The sequence below is a fragment of the Gopherus flavomarginatus genome, chromosome 3 (assembly GCF_025201925.1).
Source record: "Gopherus flavomarginatus isolate rGopFla2 chromosome 3, rGopFla2.mat.asm, whole genome shotgun sequence".
Taxonomy (NCBI): Eukaryota; Metazoa; Chordata; order Testudines; family Testudinidae; genus Gopherus; species Gopherus flavomarginatus.
This window is the reverse complement of record NC_066619.1, coordinates 108717475-108738962: the sequence shown is the minus strand read 5'-3', so window position 1 is coordinate 108738962 and position 21488 is coordinate 108717475. Positions and strand designations below refer to the sequence as shown.

Sequence of the window (21488 nt, the reverse complement as noted above, 5' to 3'; positions counted from 1 at the left end):
TCTTGTGAAAAGTGTCATAGAATTGATGAAGATTATACATTGTCAAGACCTCATTTTAAAGATGCCACTCTCCAGCTGCACACTGCCCCATAACACTACGCTGCAACACTGTACAGTACTGAGAGATTCAGAGAGAAGAGTATCACCTTCACATGGTGTCTTCAGAGAGAGAAAAAAAGGTATGTTCTTGACTTGGGTTAGCTAAATTGGATTAAAATATTAGTGAAGCCACAACAACTCAGCTTTTAACTCAGGTTAGCAGTGTGAGTTAAAGCCTAGGTTAAACTTGAGCTGCTAACCCAAATTAATAGCCGAGTTGTCATGTCTTCACTTCTATTTTAACCCAGGTTAGCTAATCTGAGTTGGGAACATACCTTTTCTTCTCCCTCCTCCCAAGTGAAGATATGCCCTCCATCACTGACATTACCACTTGTAGCATTCTGGGAAGAGAAATTTTCAAAAAATGTTGAGCCCTGACCAACCCAATCCTTGCAATTTATCTTGAAGCTTAACTTTAAACTGATCAAATCACAATCTGAGATGGTATGGCTGCAGGCACACAGGAAAAAGCAAGCACATACATATTAAAATATCCACTCCCAAGTTGATCGAGCCAAATTCAAAACAGTTCTGATAGCATTTTTTTGTTTAAATAAAATTCTGCCTAAAACCTCAAACTAATATTATGGCATCATTGCTTGCTCAAGAAAAGCTGCTTACAGTGGTGAGGCAGGGGAGTTTTACAATGAAACTTCTCTTCTATTCCTATTAATTAGAGGGTCAATTCCTCACCCACAAGAGGGTAACTTGCAATATAATAAAAATAAAGCAACCATCTGTGCTCAGAATCACCCAGAACTCAAGGAAATTTGCTGATTAAATTTTGAAAAGATTTGTAAAGGCTGAGATCACCTGTTCTTTAATGATTAATTCTGAAGCTGTATGTTATAAAAATGAAATCACCAAATTCTCCTTTCTAAATGGCTAATAATGGACAAATTATTATAAAGGATTTAGGGCCTAATCCAGGAGAATATAGTTCCCATGGCTACTGACCCAAGGAAGTGCTCAGACAGCCTGGTAGGCTCTGTAGCCACAAGAGATATTTATATATTCAGAGGTTTGCCCTGCCAGCATGAATAGGAATAGAAAGTGGTCTCCATTCCCTTCCGGCCTTCAGGTTTCCCTACAGTCTTTCTTGGGTCCTCAAAATTTATTTACAACCTTGCATTTGATTTAATTTCCATATCCCAGGAATCTGGGGAGGAAAGAATAGAACAGTTAACTATTTTGCTATGTTAATATTGCTGGTTATTAATTTCTTTATTTTGATTTAACATTTTTTAAAATGCCCATACAAAATTTCTTCAGGCCATAGCAATAATTACACTTATAATAACCACTCAGCAGTATTGATACTAATGTACAAGTAAATCAACTCTGCTAGCCAGCAGCCTTAAATAACTAAAGAGAGTACCAATTTACCTCATCCAGCAATCTGCAAGAATGGAAAAACTCCAGAAACACTTCTATACAGAGCTAGGGCATCTGGATTCGGTAGTTAAATACAACATTGGAGTTGTCGGGGCTGGGGCTTATATCAACATTTTTATTAATATTTCTGGGTATTTAGGGCTTTTTACTTCCCTTGGAAATTTTTACATGTCTCATATATGAACTTAATGGAGGATCATGTCCTTTCTCTTCAGCGCACACCTTCTCTTTTCCATGTCTCTGTATATATTGCAATGGACACCAGAGCTTAAGGTCTGGCTCATTTACCTGAGGTTGCCTTAGGCTATGAATCCAATACAAAGAGAAAGAAAGAGCAGATGGCAAGAGGCGTTAACAGCGCTATATACTACAATAGTGTTCAAACTCATATTTGGGGACCAAGAAAGTCTCTGACTTGAGTGGGGTTCATCTGTCTCTTTTGGATATTGCAAAACTATCCTTGCAGAGAGATGACCTTTAAAACTAGACTCATAAAGAGACTTCTAAAGAACAAGTTTGGTGCTTTTGCAATGTACCACATGAAAGACATTGAAAAATAAAACTTAAAGGAGGACACCCCTGGAATCCTGCTACAAAGGCTACATACCACTTCCACCGCAAGCTACACAATTTTAACACTGCATTATAGTATCAAAACATTCAGTGTATTTTTAGGAATACATTTTAAAGAATTCCAGCAAGTGCACTTAATGGTCTTTTGTTTGGCAAGTGGTGTTACCCTCCCTTCTTGGTTAAGAAGGCAAATTACCAGACACCCTAAGAACTCAGTAGTCTAGCCAAACCTAGAAAAACCCATTCTTAATACCAATAGCCTCGCCAGCTACCACTCAGTTTCCAACCTCCTTTTTCTTGGCAAATCCTTAAGAAAGTAGTGGCATCCAAACTCTAACACCACCTATCCTCTGCCAACATGCTGGCTCCTTCATATCCAGGCATCAGATCAAAACATGATACAGGAATGGACCTTCTGGCACTGATGGTCAACCTTCTCCTGGCCTGGAACAGAAATCAAACTTCTCTGCTAATATGCTCTGTGGCTTTTGACACCAGTGACTATATGGTGCCAATGAAACACATTTGAGATTTAATGGCAGTTGGAGAGCAGCCATTCCTCTCTGAAAAATCTCATAGTGATGAACCTCTCCTCATTACATCGTATAGTCTTGTAGAGTCCCACAAACCTCAATGCTTTCTTCCCTCCTTTTTAACAACTGCGTAATACCCTATGGGGAAATTGTGCAATACTAATCATCAGTGTGCAGATGATACCCAGATGTATGCCCGCCCAACCCTCCTCTGCAGTCAGAGCAAAGGATTCAAGTGAAGCAAGATACAGCCTTCTATTTTTCAGGGGCAGCTAGTTCATTGACAGGAGCACTCCCTCCCTACAGTCACTTACGTCCACCAATCCATATTGCAGGAGTTTTGGAGGGCCAGGTTTGTTTGTTATTTTCCCTTTCAAGCCAGATCAACCTTTCCTCTGACTAGGCTGGCCTGACATAGTGCCAGCATCCATGACTTCCTGAGGACTGAACAACTTGGCAGGTCATGGACATTTATTGCTGGATTATGTCCACAAGTTGTAATTGAGATACTTATTCAGTGTAGGATCACCTAAAACCAAAAAGAAATGATATATACAAAAATTATAGCCTCATGTTGACTGGTCACAAACAGTACAGTTAATGCTGAGTTCCCGGTTTTCCTTTTTCAATTTGCTCTTGGCTGAAACTCATCCTTAACTTCACCTCTTTTGCACATAAGTATTCTTTCTTTATATCATTATATACTGTCATGTAATACAATGTAGCCTATGTACAGATATGGATCCAAGCCTTAATTTTAATTCTTAAAAACTATTATTTTACATGATGGTGGGGTGATTTTGGTGGGATGAGAGAAGAAGGCAGAAGACAATGTAAAGGGAAGGAAAGGAATAGGTGTCAAGGCCAGGAGAGACCTATGATGGGGGAGATCTTGCGTTTGCAGAAATGTCTCCCTGTCTATTCCCTAGTTATTTCTTAAGTGATTGCAGCTATGGTTCTTAGCCCGCAGTATAGTTCTTGTGGGTGAATATCCACTTCGTCACATGCATCCTACAAAGTGGGTATTCACCCACGAAAGCTCATGCTCCAGTATGTCTGTTAGTCTATAAGGTGCCACAGGACTCTTTGTTGCTTTCACAGATCCAGACTAACACGGCTACCCCTCTGATATTTGACACTATAGTTCTTGTAAGCTGGGAATGTATAGATTGTCAGTCCTAATTCAGCCTTCTGCCTTTGACCAGGAAGCAAGTCCTCAGCTGTTTCAAACTCACCTTCATAGAGTCATTAGCTTGTAAGAGTAGATAGCTTTACTTTACCTTTTATAAGGCAGGCACTTTTCCCTCTTAAAATGAGATATCAGGAAGACTAGTTACAACACAATTTTTACAGTTGCTACTATGCTAACAGTCTATTATTATTATTTTGTTGGGGTAGAAATGACAGGTCACAACCAGAGATGAAAGCCCCATTATGCAAGGCGCTGCACAATACAATAAAATGAATCTGTGTCCCAAAGAGCTTTCAATCATGATAATCTATACATTAATATTTGATCATACAGATCAGTTTTATTTGAGATAACATCTTTGTTTTTTAACACTGTGTCCATTACATCTATAATCACTTCACAAATGTTTGTTTTTTCTTTGAAAACAAAATTCTTATTTTTCAGCACAGATGAAGAGTCTGTATTAAACCATAGTACACAATAGTATATACAGCCATGTAAGATTGAAAAACAAATTCCACTTTGTGATACATGTTGTGTTTTATGATAAATAATGCCATGATATAAAGAGACCCATACTTTAATGGCTACATAAGCAGGATGAGATAAAGTCAATAATTTGTCTTTAAATCTGTACTTCCTGGCTTTTGTATTGATTGATTTCTCAACCTTAATGTCACATTAATTCATTATTATTATTATTATTATACATACAAAGAAATATATTAAAAATGGCTGAAGAGGATTACAAAAACATTTGGATTCTCTCTGGAGCTTGCACAAATAGATTATTAAAACATAACCTTTATTAGAGACTAGACTAAAAGATTTTTCTAAGGCTCAACAATTTGAGTTTTGGAAAACTCCAACTTTCTTCAAGGAAAATAAAACAAAGGACTTAGAAGAACTTTCCATGCTGTTGGAATTTAAGCTTTTTTGTTGTTGTTTTTGCATTTTTAAAGCACTACGTAATATAATTTGTACTTGTGATGGAGTAGGGGCTATCTGTGTGGGGAATGGGAGAGCAGGGGAGGACTTTAGGGGATGGACGATACCAGAGCCTGTAATCTGAGCTAGGTAAGGGAGGGGAAAGGTCAACATCTTTGCCCGGGAAGGGGAACAAAGGAAGGGAGTGGCAGGAGGGAAGCAGTTTGAGTTTGGGCTTGGGGCTGGATGGGCAGAATTCAGGGTATCCTAGCTAGGATCCAAGCACCCTGAAAGCCCAGAAGGACTCGATGGAGGGGTCCTGACTGTGCCTGCAAGCTCTGCTGTAACCTGTGTTCCTGTTGTCCAATAAACCTTCTGTTTTACTGGCTGGCTAAGAGTCACTGAGGGTCCCAGGAAGAGGGGTGCAGGGCCGGACTCCCCCACACTCCGTGACAGTACTATACATTGTATTTTGTAGTGAAATAAAAAACAAATCAGATATTTCACAAAACTTGAAGGGAAACAGTATCAAGGTCTCTCAACGAAAGAGGCTTCAAACTTTAATGTAAACCAAAATGATCCTCAGCTAGAAATCTATGTTCATAACAAAAATCTCATACTATACAAGGTATTCTGCTTTGTAAATTTTAAAAATTTACAGATTATCCTGCATTTATTTTTGCTTTTTATGTTATATGACCAATTTGCCTTTTTTTTCCCTCAAACATTATATAACCAGGATTTCTCCCATTTTACACAGTCACACATGATGGCCATACTGCAACATGCTACAAGAACAGTTTTAATCAACACCTATTACTAAATCATTTCAGAGTTTCCAGTGTAGGTTGTTGCTCCTCATCTGCATCCAGAAAATATTTATGTACATGCAACATTCCAACACCACCCAGCTAGCTCTTGATCAGATTGATGCTGGGATTCACTCCATTATTAGGAAAAAAAAGCAGACGACATTAACCCTAAATTCATTCCAGAGAGACACCTTTGCTAAGGGCCGAAATGAGAGGATACATTAATGCTTCACTTGGAGGGGTGTCTCTCACTACCAACAAAGAAAAATCCTATGGAGAGGATGACTCAGGTATGACTTGTTTTGTCTTACCCTGTGAATAATTACAGAAAACCAATGTTATTTAAAAACCAAGACTGAAGCTCTGAAGCAGATTTACCAGACTTTGGATGAAATAGACCATTCTCAGCCCTGGAATGACTACATCAAAATATTTAGTGTTTGGCCTAAACAACGTGGAAGGCAAAGTCTAGTATTGATTTACTTTTGATTCCTTTATTTTTAGTGAAATTCTCATGGAGACTATTCACATATAATCACTGGAATCACTTAAAAGAAACCTAACTACTAACAATGGAGCTTTTAAACTTACTGTGAGTTGACAACCTTGTATATAAACTAAGCACATGTATATTTACAATGCATGCATAAAATAAAATTGCACTAACAAACATTCTTGTAGAATTGGTCACTGACTTTGAAGACAGAGCAATATTTTTATTGCCCTGGCATAGCAATAACTTCAACCTTTAGAGGCTTATCAGAGTACTGTGATTCAGGATATTGCCTCCCATCCTTCAGCCCAGCCCCCACTTATTAACTTTTAAGAAGCAGGAACAGAAAGAAAAATTCCTGTGATTAAATGAATCTTGATGAAACTACAATCAAGGAATTTGCCACTTCAAAAGAGCTAATATAATCACAGTGTGTCCTGATTATATGTACTCAGCAGTGCAAAATAGGTTGCTGACCAATTATGCACTCTTTTAACTATTAACAGTAGTATCTTTGTTCTCAAACAATGTTACATTACACATGTCCTGGAACTTATATTTACCTGGTGGATTCTTGGCAGGATCATTGTGGCTTGGACTTCCTGATTGTCCAGAATCTACAAAGAAATCAAAGAAATGTTTTAATAATTTGTTTTGAAAGTATCTCACAACCCTTATGAGGCTTCTTTAAGAACAAAGTATTAATTTAATTATAAGGTCATTTCCCTGCCTTTCTACAATAAGGCATTTCTGTAAAAAACATACTGTGGGACAGCCAAGTGGTTACATACACACAGTTTATATAGTATGAGAAAACCAATATTAATGAGAGATCATTGGAGTAATAAAGAGAAAAAGGACAAGAACCAGAAGAGAAAGGCTTAATATTATTTTCAGAGGAAATCAAAGAGGGTGGCTGATCAACCAGGATGGCTGATTGATCAAAACTGAAGAATGCCCGCCAGGAAAATATTCAGGGTATAGACATCAACACAGGTCAGGAAGGAATACCCTCTATCCTACCATATGTACAACCCTGAATAAGTAGCTAGGTGAGTTTGGGTAGCAAGTTTTACATCTTCCTCCGAAACATTTGGTATTGCCAGAGTTGAGACAGAATAATGGACTAGATGGACGATTGGAGTACTCTGGTATGACGATTCCCATTTCCTGCTTCTTTCAAGCACCAGGCATTGGTCACTACTGAAGGCAAATTACTCCATCTGATGGACCAATGGTCTGACTTGATATAATGCAACTCCTGTGTTCTTGTTTTGCCTACAGTGGGCATTGTGAATGGTATAGATGTAGCATGCCAAAAGTGACAAAAACAAACCCCGCATCCTGTCTGTTAGTTATATCCACATTGACATCTACAGAAGAAAAGTAAATGAAGTACATTCTGCTCTAGATGTATGTGCATAAGGCATGAAGAGAAGAATGCAATCTGATGTATACGTAGCAGATGCTAAATACAATCCTCATTCATAAAAATTATTATAACTATTCTTTGCTACATTCCCACAGCAGCAATGTAAGTTACATCTTCCCTAAACATTTATATGGCTATGATATTTGGTTAAGAGACCTCATTCCACCACCACAAAGTATCACATACAAAATACAACATCAGAGAAAATTTAAATACAGGAAAGAGAGGAAACTAAAGCAGAGGTACTTTTACTTCATTTTTAATTCAAGATTAAGTCTTTCCACAATCTGTTGCTCTACATATAGATTAAAAATTCCAGCAGTTTCATAATCTGAATTTAAAAAAGACCATTGCCCTACTATGCAGCATTACTCAGTAATAGCACAGGTGTACAAGTGTATGGCATAGGAACATAGAAATTGCCATACCAGAACAGGTTCTGCCCCTCAGAGCGGCCAAAGCAGAAGCCTTCAGAGGAAGGGGTACCCCAATCCAAAAAGAACTTAAATATTCAACAACATATCATGTGGGGGAAATTCTTCCTGACATTGCCAGTAGCAAGTGATCAAGTTTTTATCTGGAAACAGGGGGGCTGATAACTCTTGTCATTTTAAAATATCTAGTGTAATCGCACATGCTATTATTAAACATAAAATTCTGACATATTTATTCCTGGAAGAGGAAGAGGGTCAAAATTCAGCCCAATTTGCCTTCATAGCTGCTGCTGCTGTTGGTACATAGGCTGTCCATCAGCCAGCCCTGCCTATTTAACACAGGGGACACTTCCTCCATAGCTATAGTGGCTGCCTCCATCACCACATCCCCCCACAGTTCCATCACTGGAGATGCTTTAGAATATTTCTATCTTGTTCTGCTTTTCTAAAGGCAATTACTAGTTTGGCCTTGAGATGGGTTTGTTTCCTCAGTTGTTGCTTCTTCTACCAAACTATCTGAGGTTGGAGGTCACTTCTTTTCTCTTGTCAGATTATATTAGATGGGCAGAGGCTTTAAAATCTTTTTTTTTCACCCTCACCACAGGTCCTATCTTGGGCAATTTAATATTTTAGCTGTGCAAGATCATTACACTGTATTTAAACAACTCTCCCAAACTAAGTCAGATATCTGTGAATGGTAGATTAAAATGTCTAACAAACTAAAGGAAAAACAGATCTCTCTTGTCTCTCAGTCCCCATCACTTTTCTTTATACCTACAAGAGCTCTTAATGCAGGCTGAGTGATTGATAAATTATCCTTTCCTCTCCCACTATCTAAAGTTTCACTAAAATATGTATAATCTACTATACAAGTTCTGAAGGCATGGTTTGATTTGTCAGAATCTAATATAGATTTATTTAGTTTATATAAGCTGATTCTATAGAAGAAAATATAAGGGAAAAAACCCATAGAAGTAAAAATACAGACTTAAAGCTGTACCAAGTTCGTTAAACTTCTAGTAGGTAATCTATATCATAAAACTGAACCACTAGAAAATAATGCTACATCATGTAATACAAGAGTTCTGAGGGTTATCAAAAGTTTTTGAAGAAATGGATATATAAAAATGCAATCAGAAATTGCATTAGAATAAAAATTAAATTCCTTGTTATCTACATATGATACAATAGCTTCCCAACTGTACAGAAGCCACACAGGAAACACCGCTAACTTTTTGTCATGGAATTTTTTTTCTGCATTCTTCCATCACAGAACTAAAGTCCCAAGCACAAAGGACATGAGGGTGACACCCCCCCAAAACTCTGTGAATTCCCACGGTTTGCTTGGAACACAGGACCTCCACTCTCTGGCAGCTTGGGATACATAGAACTCCCATGGTCATAGCTGCCCCCAGAACCACTCTTAGCTTTCCTGGGAACTCTGCTGGGTGCCATGGGGACAATAAATGCCCCACCCACCCACCACCAGTTTGCCAAAGCCTGATGATCCACTGTCACTGATGTCAAGACCCTTCCAACTCATCTTTCTGTGTGGAATAGATAGACCTGTGCATGGTAACCTCCATAGACTCGTCCCAGGGACATAATTGGAGTTCAAGTTATCAGATACCTTTCCATTATCAGATACCTTACCTGTCCACTACATGCATCCGACGAAGTGGGTATTCACCCCTGAAACTTCATGCTCCAATACGTCTGTTAGACTATAAGGTGCCACAGAACTCTTTGCCACTTTTCCATTTTGACTCTACAGCAAGGAATCTTAATACTTCTTTATACCATCCCTTCATTATTATTTTCTCATTGCCAAAAGATCAGGAACTAGTTACAAAAGTTGTATGATGTCACAAAGGGGATCTGAATTTTTTTTCTTCTTCCAAATTGATATTTTTACAGGCCTAACCTACATTCCCAAAGCCTACAGGAAAAAATATTAATGTTCTGGACTGTCTTTAAATTTGTTGGAATTAATGTTTCATTAGTATTTCTAGCTATATTAGGTTATTGGTTGATCAGAAAACATTAAGTTGAAGCTTTGGCTTCTTTCACATCTTGAACTACTGATAAGGAAGAGTGTTTGAGTGTAGAAGAACTAGGTGGTTCGCATGATGTTACTAAAGAGAAACCACTGTTTCTTGAATAAACCTATAATGGGATATGATATTGTTCCTTATAAGTAACAAGAAGCACTTTATAACCAATTATACTAATAATTAGTACTGATCAAAGTCCTTTTGTGAATTGTATTCCCGTCTGCAGCTCTTAACGTTTGGAAGATTTTCTGAACTGCCTAAAATATTTTTTAGATGTTGCTTTAAATGTAGCTATTTGCATTATATGCATATACTTTGTGTTTGCATGTCGTTTTTTGGTAAGATACTATGTAATCATTCTGCAAAATATAAAACAATGATATTTAAACTTAAATCAGCTAAGTTTCAATGTAATGCCAACTTTTTTTTTTCTGGGTGCTGAAAGGAGGCATATTATGAAGGACTTGCTTCCACTGTGCAAATAAATGCTAATGGATATAAATGGTTCACTATCTGGCCCTAAGTACAGCATTATTCTCTATTTCTGCAAATGCGGTCTATGATTATTTAAATTAAAGCTAGCACAGAGGATTAATGGTTTTACAAAGCAGAGGTTGAAGGGTAAAGTCACTGCAGATGTGTAGATAAATGAGGTGTTAATTGGGTGGCAGATGCAGATAAATACACAGTACAGAGGGGGTAGCTGGAAGTTCAGATAGACTTTATACTGGATCCATTTTTCACTTTGAGCCCTACCTGAAAATAACCTTTAAAGTTTCATGCTGTTACCATTCACTAAAATGCACACAGAATGAGATTTCTTTAGTTCTTGCACAGCAATTTGCCTTTAGCCTTACTCTATCACTTCCTGCCAATGTGGCAACCTTCAGGATTTTTAAATTTAATTTTTGATATTAGTTATTTTTTTAAATTCCAATAATAAAACAAGATTACTATAGAATTTTCCACAACTGCGGATAGATGTGGTTGACCTATTCATTACAATTCATAAAATCATGATTTGGCTTGTTATTCTGTTAATTGTCTATTGCCAAATCGTGATTTTTATGAATTTATTCATTCAAAGTGTTTTGACCAATTGATTCTACTAACTTATTTGTGACTATGGGTTCTTGCAAAGAATGAGTGCAAGTATGTAAGTCTAAGAACACATGAGGCCTCCAGTGCCTTTTATTTTGATTTCAATGAGCTTCGGATCAGGCCCTTATACCTGTGCAAGGTGCTACCCTTCTGATTTGCACAGGTGGATAAACGTGTACAAAGTATAATGGAATCATGCCTCTGATACAGTTTTTAGTTCCTAACTCAATAACTTAACCATTATCAACAGAAATAGTGGCTGCAAAGAGTTACTGAAGCATTGCTTTTCTAAAGGAGAATTGAGGACTTTAGGGAGAGCCATAGAAAGTAAGCAGGCATAGTAAATGTTAAGACTTTTTAAAATCTTTTCTTGTCTCTTCTGTACAAGAGCATTCTATTTGAGTAAGTTCATGGACTCTAGATTTAAAAATAGCAGGGTTTCCTTCACAACTGATGGAGAAAGACATGAGCCAGATTTATTGTCTTCTAGCTTATTTTAGATTCCATTTTGTCTTGTCACATTCTCACCAAATAATTCTGTGCAAGAAAATATATTTAATTTTTTTTTGGCAAACAACTAGAAGCAAATACACACATTCATGTATAAGTATGCTTATTCAGACAGATAAAAGCTCCTTCATGCAGATTTTATGGATTTGAATTTTCTAACTTTTTCCTTTAGGCTGCTTCTTACTAACTTAACCAGTCTTTTGGGTCTTTTTAAAAGCACCCTGCTTAAAGTTCAGCCTCACAGCACTAGCCCTTGGATTGATTCTCCTGTATAGATGTCTCAGAGCTAATTATAATGGATTCCCATTATTTATTGTCTCAGTACACTTACAGTCCTTCCCGGATTGATTCCTGTGGGTTCCTCAGACCTACATCAAATGTAGCTTCTCCTCTGCTTTTCTCCAGAATTAACTGTTCCATGGCTGATGGTACTGAGAAATCATTACTGCAATGGCTAAACAACACAATTTATCTCTGGATAGCACAAGTTATCTTTTATAACTGTTCCAGTAGATTTTGTTACAACCTTAAGATTTCTCAGCCTTCACTATATTCACTATCACTGTTCTGAAGTGCATGCCAGCAGTATGTTTAAATTCTTAAGACTCAGGATTTTTATCCATATAGACTATACTTTACATTCTCTCCATCTGGAAATTTTCTTTCTATAGAAAGCATGAAAAACAAGAGTCAGAGTGTACTGGTATGTTTCCCTCTGGAGCCTCAGACCTGGAGTGGGAGATCAGTATTCCCACATTCTCAGATTTGCTGGTGAAACCCGATAACTGGAGCACTGCTTATTCTCTCTGGGTTTAGGCAACTCTCTGAAAATGCTTAGAAATTGAACCTAGCTGTGTGGGATCTGCTGGGTCCCACTTCAGGGAGTCAAGAGAAGATTATTCATTCTTCCCTACTGGGGAAGAGAGGAAGAGTCACCAGATACCATCATCTCCATCTTCCTGAGGGAGTGAAAATGTTGTTAGACACCCATGCAGTAAAAAGAAAGCTGTTCTCCCTCTTAGACCCTTCCTCTGGGAAGGAGGGTGGGGGAGGAGTTATGGTCTCTCTCTCCCAAACAGCAGCAGGAAGAGTACACATCCAATTAACAGATCCAAGAGAAATTCACCTGCTACAGCAGATTGGGTGGGAGACTTGTGACAGTGGAGGCCAGAACAGAGGAAGAAAAGCACCTTGTCTTTTCCCCGACCCCCATCTGTCACAGCAAGCAGAGGGTGAGAGGGAATGCATGGGATGTCAGACAGAGTAGCAACACTTTCCACTTCAACTTCACTGCCTGATGGAATACTTTACCATTACTTCTCCAACTCTACAGTGTAATCTCTCTTTCTTATAGTTCATAGTAAACAAGTACGAGAGCTCATTGATTATTCTCTTTCCACCATGTTTCAGAAATGACAGTTATGTCCACATTCCACAATGAACCAATTTGTGCTTTTAAGCTTTTTGCAGTTGATGCACTGTTTTAAGTTCTGGTAGGAAAAAAGTTTGGTAGGACAAATTAAAATCAAACAAAAAATCCCACTATATCTTTTCTATATCTTATAACTAAAAGCATCTTCTGTAACATGTTTCCAAAAAAAAAAGAAAAAGAAAATCCTCCTCTGGTTTAAGACTAATCAAGCAAAATTTCAAGGCAATGAGTGAGTGTTGGGGTGAGGAGTGACGTCAAAATTCAGCCAAGATTTGAAACTCTGCAAACACTTATGAACATGCTTAAGTTTATACCTGAGAGTAATCCCATTGCAGTTAAAGTGAATAAAGTTAAGCACATGCATAAATATTTCCAAGAATCAAGACCTTAACTGTTGAATTACCACCTTATATCCCTGACTGACACAATTAACTGTTGTGAATGGTGAAAGAAGATTTCAGAGTAATTAAAAAAGCAACAACAGAGGACAGGAGCTGGCAGCCAAAATAAAGAAGACGTGTAACTCCTGTTGGGACTAAAATTACTCAATGTGTCATGAATGTCTAAAGGATCTATGGCCTTGTCTATGTTAGACAATTGCACCATTACATCTTGCACCACTATTATTTAAGTCGGGTAAGTTGCTATAGTGCAGTACATCCACACTAGCTATCCTGTTTCACGTGCATGCAATATGCCTCCCCTCCATCCAACCCAGTCTCTCTCTCTCTCTCTTACACACACACATACACACACACACACATAGTTGTGAAGAGCAGGAGAAATACTTTGCTATGCTCTCACTATAGCAGATGCCATGATGAAAGGTCAACAGTTTCTACTGTCAGACTGTCTCTGGGCCGAGAGTGTACTATGGTAATCACTGTTTCCTTTGGGCAGAGGTGCTCGTTGAGGTACTGTAGGTATATTGATTTTATTCTTTTGATTCATTTCTTGCATTGTTTTTACACTGCGTTGTGTGTGCATGTGTGTAAATACATTTGCAAGCAGTGGCTGCTGCGTAAGACTTCCTTTCCCTCCTCTGTGCTTTTCAGGTGAAGTCCTGTGAAAAAAAATCATATTATAAAATATAAAAATAAATTGAAGTTTTCTATTTTATCTTTCTCTCTTGTTCTTTGCTATTCTAGAGTCTGGGGTATATGGTGAGGCACAGGGAATAGACAAATCTGACACCATCCAAGAACCAACTTGACTCTATTCAGGCCTATACATAGCTGGTAGGTGAGTGTCTTGAGAGGTGCAAGAGCCATTACTGTGACTGCACATACTGTAAGAAAGGCTAAAAGTACCAATGCATCCCCAAATGTCACCCTCCAGTGTCACAGTGTCATTGCAGACAGCAAACACTAGTGTAGCTGTTGAACCAGTCTAACTGGTTTTCTCAATGTAGCTGCTACCTTTCAGTGACAGATCTGACAGCTTAGATTTTAATGGTAGGCATGATTGAGGGGAAAGCTTAGGGACAGAAGAAATGCAGGGGGCGAGAGAGAGAGAGAGAGAGAGAAACAGCAACAAAAAACACCAAGGAAAACAATATGACCATCTAAAATGAAATAAAGAAAAACAAACATCAATTCCTTCAACAGTCTGCTTTTAAAGACTACTGTTTATCATTCTTTTTCTAATTTTGCTAGACCTTTAACTTCTAACATCTGTGGCATTTCACTTCAAGAAGCTAACTGATAAACTTTGTAGTCTTCTAATTAATTTTCCAGAATCAACTTCTTTTATTGCATAAGTTATCAGTTTTACACCTGATTACTCTAAATCACTGTGCAGCTTAAATTTTAAGAGCATTGTCCTCACTGGTTCACATGATGTAAGAGTTTGGTTATCACTTGTACACGTTGGGCAACATTTTATTTTCATTCTATTAAATGTTTGCTAAAATAACATCATAAGTCCTGACATTGAAAAATTGTGTAAAGCTTCCCTTGTCTTGCATAAGTATGTAAATGTGTGGGAAAGTTTTTGTTTTCTCACTTTTTATAGGCCACTGTATTCCTTGGAACTGCCTTCACTGCAAATTTGATTACCAGAGTTAATATTGTGAAATGTTGGCTATGATTTTCTTTTTTTATTGGGAACCCCTAGACAATTACCGTATATGTTACTGTTTACACCCAGGACAAAACAGCAGCACCAAAAGCAAGGAGGTTGGCTTGTGTGAATTGGGTGTTGGCAGGAGGGAGTTTAACAGAGAGTACATATCAATATGGGCATCTTCCATTTCACAAGCAGCAAAGAATCCTGTGGCACCTTATAGACGAACAGACATTTTGGAGCATGAGCTTTCGTGGGTGAATACCCACTCCGTCAGATGCATGACCCACGAAAGCTCATGCTCCAAAACGTTTGTTAGTTTATAAGGTGCTACAGGATTCTTTGCTGCTTTTACAGATCCAGACTAACACGGCTACCCTCTGATACTTGACTTCCATTTCACAGACAGAGATTGAGACCATCTCTTCCATTGTATCATTTCCTTCTTCTAAAAGGGCCTCATTTTGATACTCTTATTCTACAAGTAACCCTACTGAGTTCATTAGGACTGATCTGAAGTGAGGTACTACTCACTGTAAGTAAGGGTATCAGGATCTGGCTCTAAATGTTTATAGAGAATTTAGTGCTCACATACACCCTGAGGAATTGAAGTCAGGCATTTACCCACAGCACTTGTGGCAGCAGTTCAGTGTTACCAGCACAACACTGACCTGCCAATGTACCTCAACCAGGCGGTGAAAGGACCATGTATCTCTAGGCTACAGAGAGGAGTTCTGTCATCCATTATATCCTGAAATGATCTTAGTATTTGTCAGTCTATGGGCCTGTCTTCTAGAAATTTGAATATAACCATCAAACTCATTTGTGTACACTGAACAACCACAAAAACAATACAGTCAGTTATTACAGACCACTGGTATATTCAAACCAGTGACCTAGTAAAAATCCATTCAGCCAACTATCTCCCTGCCTCCTTCCCTTTTGCTTACCTATCGTTAGCCCCTACTCCAGGGAGCTGTAATGAGAATTAAGGAGTAGATCCTCTGGGAGACATGCTGAAGTGACTCAGAGAAGGCAGGGTTTTGTTAACATGAACACACCATTTCAGGAGCCAATTGGGTACTTGTAAGGAACTCATGCAGCTTGTGCTGGGCATATTATCTTGTTCCATGACAGTACTATAACTGCTGAGCTATAATGTTAACTTTGAAATGATTCTGACTTTTAGTGTTCGTGGATCTTTAAAAAAGCACTCGAGGCAACCAACGGGGTGGGGGGAGGAAAAACATCCCCCATCAACACCAGTAATGGAGTATGTTATCTCTGTGTTGCTTAGGAAATTTAGAAATTCAAAGGTCATGACTCACTCCCAAATCCACTTCCTGTTTTAGCAGTAGCTCAATCTTCTGCTACAAAGTCACCAAACTGGTCATTGTCAAGATTCTTAACTTTTCTACAGAGCGTTTTACATAGATAAATATAAAGTAGTAATTAAATCAATATTATGTAATATGTTTTTTTCATTTGTAATTTCAATTAAATTAATTAACCGGCTCAGCCCTTGTTTAGTTTTTAAACTTCCCTAATTAAGAAATGGAACACTGGGAGTAAATCCAGCTTTCCTATAGATGAACGAAATTCAAGGAAACTCTTAGTAGAACCAAAAGAGTAATAAGGAAACTTTTCAGCTTTGTGTTCTGTGTACAGATTCATTTTTTAATTTAAATTCCCTCATTTGTTTATGTAAAATAAATCACAATACGTATTTATTCAAAATATTTCTCATACAATTTATAAAGGCCCATATGTTATTCTTTTTGGAAACTGAACGACTTCCTCCTGCTGTTTTACAAGATACATTTTTGCATGGGATACAATCAAACAAAACAAAAATTAAAATATTTATATTTCTTTCATGGCCTGAAATCAACACTTCCCATAGCTCATAATATTGGCTGATCTCTTTTTCGATGGGTACTTTATGGGAGATTTATGTAGATATCTTGCCACATGTGGATGAATGTGAAATAATAAAGTTTCTTTCCAAAACTTTTTGGATTCAGTAGGAAAAGATGAGATACAAATGCGTAATCTTTCCCATCTGGGAGATATTGTGGATTTCAGCAACACTTTGTAATGTACAATTGTTCTGGGAAACCAAGAAATCTTTTATAGTCCAATAGGTAGCGTAAAAGGAAGCACTTGGAAAATATGAGCTAGAATGCTATCACAATGAAAGGCTTAATCATAGAATTAGAAATAAAAACTTCGCACAACATACAGATTAATGAGATACTCCATGTTCTCAAATACAACAACAGAAATGTTGAAGAGCCAAAATTGCATACATCCTTCACCTACTAATAAGTTTTTCCATGCAGAGCCATTATATTGTGAAAGACACAAAAAGCGTACTTTATTTTTGTGTGATATGATCAACTAAAGACGTGGGGTGAAACCTGGCCCCACTGAAGTCACTGGAAATTTCCGCACTGACTTCTGTGGGGCCAGGATTTCACCCACTGAATGGTATTTTTGGCCCTTAGAGCAACAAGTGCTCATGGCATAACATTCTTCCATTACATAAGACAATAAAAGACACTATTTTTAGGCTGAGGATAATCATACAACTGTGAAATCAGTTTTCTTCACTAAAAAATAAAACCCAGGGCAGTGAGTCTCAGAGTCTTGATCAGCTGACTCGGCTTGCAGAGCTCAGACTGCAGGGCTAAAAATAGTAGCGTAGATGGTCCAGCTCGGGCTGCTGGAGCCTGGGCTCTGAGACTCTGTGAGGGGGAAGGGTCTCCGAGCTCTGTTGCCTGCCTGAGCTGGAATGTCTGCAGCCTGGGCCCCGTGAGCCTGAGTCAATTGACCTGGGCTGTGAGACTTGGCACTGCGGGTGGTTCTTTGCAGTGGAGTCATACCCCTAGAGGCTTCTGCAGGCTTTAGCACCAAAGCAAGTACTGTACAAGAGGTCCTGTAAGGAGAGAATTGTATTTCTTTTTAACAGGAAGAAATATATCTTGTTAGATATAATATTAATAACCAGAGTCCCCACCCCATCATAATATTAAACTTTATAATGGTACTTCACCTGTCTATCGCACTTTCTATCCAGCAATCTCAATGTACTTTACAAACATTAATTTTCAGAGTCGCACCAGGCCCCTGCGAGGTAAGTATTATCCCCATCCATGCCGGTCTCCTAAAATAGTAAGTAGAGTATATACTCATTCATAAGCTGAATTTTTTTAGTAAAAAGAGAAGCACCAGAGAAGGGGATCGGCTTATGAATGGGTATAGAGAGGGAGAGGTGGGACACAGCTCCTCCCCCAGAGGACAGAGGGAGCAAGGAGAGGCAGCATAGCCAGCAGAGCCAGAAGGGAAGAGGTGAGGCCAGAGTCTCTCCACATCTGCCCACACTGCTCTCCCCACCAGCCTCCGAAGCAGCTGCAGCTCTGGGGCTGGCAGGCTGCAGCCGTGCCACTCAGCCCCGCCCCCCAGAGCAGGCTCTGGCTGCACCGCCCAGCCTGCCAGAGCACGATGCAGCCATGCCGCCTGGCCCAGCCCACTGGAACATGCTGCAGCCACGCCGCCCGGTCTGCCAGAGCAGCTCCAGCCAGGTCAGAGACATCGTGCTCTGGCCCTCCCCAGATAAGGTGGGAAGGGATGGGATGGGAAGACTGGGGGGGTCCCAAGCTAGGGGTGGGGTCATGTGGGGTGTGTTCACAGGGGTTACTCCCCTGACCTCCAGCTTCTATCCCCCCCCCCCCAAATTTCCCTACCAGTTGCTGTCCCAGCTCATCAGGGTAAGTAACCGGCGCACTGGGACACTTTGTTTACTTAGGTTTGCCTCCATGCAGCTTATCCTGGTGGCTCACGAGTCAAAGTTTGCTGACCCCTGAATTATAGGGTCAGCTTATGAATGAGTCATAAACATTTTCAATTTTTACTTATCCATCTTGGGCGAGGGGGGTCGGCTCATAAATGAACCGGCTTATGATCAAGTATATATGGTACTCCACAGCACTACATGCTAATAGTGAAAACAGCAACAATTCAGTTAAAATATTGGTTTATTAAATATTGGTTTATTAGAACTCCAGGCTAAGACTAGAAAAGACTTTTCTTGTGCACTCCAGAAAGGAGGGATGATTTGTCAAAGTCAACAATGAACAATATGAGGTGATCTTTGTGCCAGTAACTGCAAATGTATTTGAGTGCAGCATCAATTTTTAATGAAACTTTTAATAGAAATGTTGATATTATCCTACTGTATCTAAACACTATATAGCATATATTGCATTGTTGTTTATCAGAAGATTCCTCCATCATCAGATCGTACATATCATGTCTAGTGCTGTGGGCAGGCAAGAGAGATCGAAGTGCAAGGATACTGTAGTAGCCATGATTTAAGTTTTCAGCATCATTTATTTGAATTGTATTGCTGTTTATCTAAAATAACCTCTAGTACACCAACAGGGTGGATGGCACTGTATATTTTCAAATACATGTTGCAGTTCATATTGCATATGCAGTGGAAACTTTCAGATTGCTGCTGAGAGGAATAGGCACAACTTCTGATCTCTAGGATATCTAGCTGGAATGTTAGAGCACTAGCACTGCATCGGTTTACAATCAACAGAAGTAAAGTATAGCATGACTGACGATAAATTGCAGATTTTTATTTAACATTGTTTTTGGCAAAAGTGTTCTGATTTACTGTAGATATTTCACACTCAATATAATATATAAATTATATATACCCGCTATCTATGTATTACTCACACAGTATTTAATATAGATGAGTTACATTTTTCCTTATTATGTGAGCATCTGCTGAAGTTATAGAGGGCACAGGACCCATGATACACTGCTACTCCGGTATAATGCGGTTGTGGGGAGCCAAAAATCCCTACCGCGTTATAAGTGAAATGCCGTTATATCGGGGTAGCGGTGGCAGGGCTGCAGCAGTGATTTAAAGAGCCCGGGGCTCCAGCCGCAGCGGGGAGCCCCAGGCCCTTTAAATCACCAGTGGGGCCCCACTGCCGCAGCCCTGGGGTAGTGGCGGCAGGGCTCCAAGGGTGATTTAAAGGGCCATGGGATCCCTGCAGCAGGAAGAGCCCCAGGCCCTTTAAATCACCAGTGAGCCCTGCTGCCACAGCCCCAGGGTAGCAGCGGCAGGGCTCCAGCGGTGATTTAAAGAGCTCTGGGCTCCTTAAATCGCCAGCCCAGCCCCACTGCTACAGCCCTGGGATAGCAACGGCAGGGCTCTGGTGGTGACTTAAAGGGCCCAGGGCTCCTCGCAGCAGCCGGAGCCCAGGACCCTTTAAAGTGCCACCGGAGCCCCACTGCTACTGCGCTATACGTGAACCCATGTTATATCGGGTCACATTATAGCCGGGTAGCAGTGTACTGGGAAGTCTACCCAGAGGAGAGTCCATCCAGACCACAGAGGTCTAATACACGACAAGGTTGTCTTTTCTGGGTGTCAAAAGTCTTTGAAACTAATGAAACTCAGAATTCACTTCAGTCGTTGATTCATTATTCCTATTAAGACTCTGATTTCTGCTAAACAGTCCCTGAAGATGCCATAACTATGTTGTACCTCCTCTCAAACTCAGAAGCACTTGGTACAAAGAATCTAGAGTTATGATGCAAGTTTTGATGTGAGACAGAGAAAAAGGCTTGTTCCTATTACAATGTACACGTATATGGTGAAATAGTGATAAATGCTTTAATCACTTTAAAAGAAAAGGGTGAGAAGAGAAAGAAAAGTGTTGCTCAGGGAGACGACAGTTTGCTGAGAAAGGAAGGTTTCCACTTACTCCTTTTTTAAAAATTGGGTGTATCAGCTACATGTGAACTGATGTTTAAGTTTATCCTACCACTCAGTAATTAAGGCTGGACTAGTGGTTCCATTCCAGGGTTCTGTTCATCTCCACACAAAAGGCCAAATATGGGTAGAGGTAGAGAAACTCATCTATTTTCCCCTGTTATGTGCCACAAGCATGACCACAAAGTGGCCAGTATAGCACTAAACTTAAATCAATACATATTTTATAAATCTTAACTACAGATGTCAGTACCAGCACCACCTGTAATATATATGTATTCTTTATCTTCCCACATTTAATATGTAATATGTATTCTAAGTAATAGCACTGACAGAAAAATCAGCACCCTCAATGGATCAGCTGTCTATTCTGGCATTTTATAGTAAATAATAATAATGAACATTTAACTCAGTAGTTCTCAGTCCGCGAGCCCCTTATGGCCCAATTAGCACACAGCTCAAGGCCATACAGGTAGTCCATATATTGTGTGGCTGTGGCCCACATAAACACCCAGAAAGGTACATGTGCAACCCACCATGCTAAATAGGTTGAGAACCACTGATCCAAAAGATCCTAAGGTATGTGCCCATTACTTGCAATTTTAAGCTACAGAAATACAAACACAGTACTGTGCATGAT

The 21488-nt window shown here is 39.2% G+C and overlaps 1 protein-coding gene across 7 annotated transcripts in view; it reads right to left on the bottom strand.

The window, feature by feature from the left end:
* The window catches only part of NFIB (nuclear factor I B), a 223138-nt gene that overhangs the window by 83720 nt on the left and 117930 nt on the right, over positions 1–21488 (bottom strand). For all 7 annotated transcript variants that reach the window (XM_050943120.1, XM_050943119.1, XM_050943121.1 and 4 more), the window contains exon 3: positions 6588–6641. In XM_050943120.1, coding sequence (XP_050799077.1) covers positions 6588–6641 — 54 coding nt within the window. The remainder of the gene's footprint in view (positions 1–6587; positions 6642–21488) is intronic.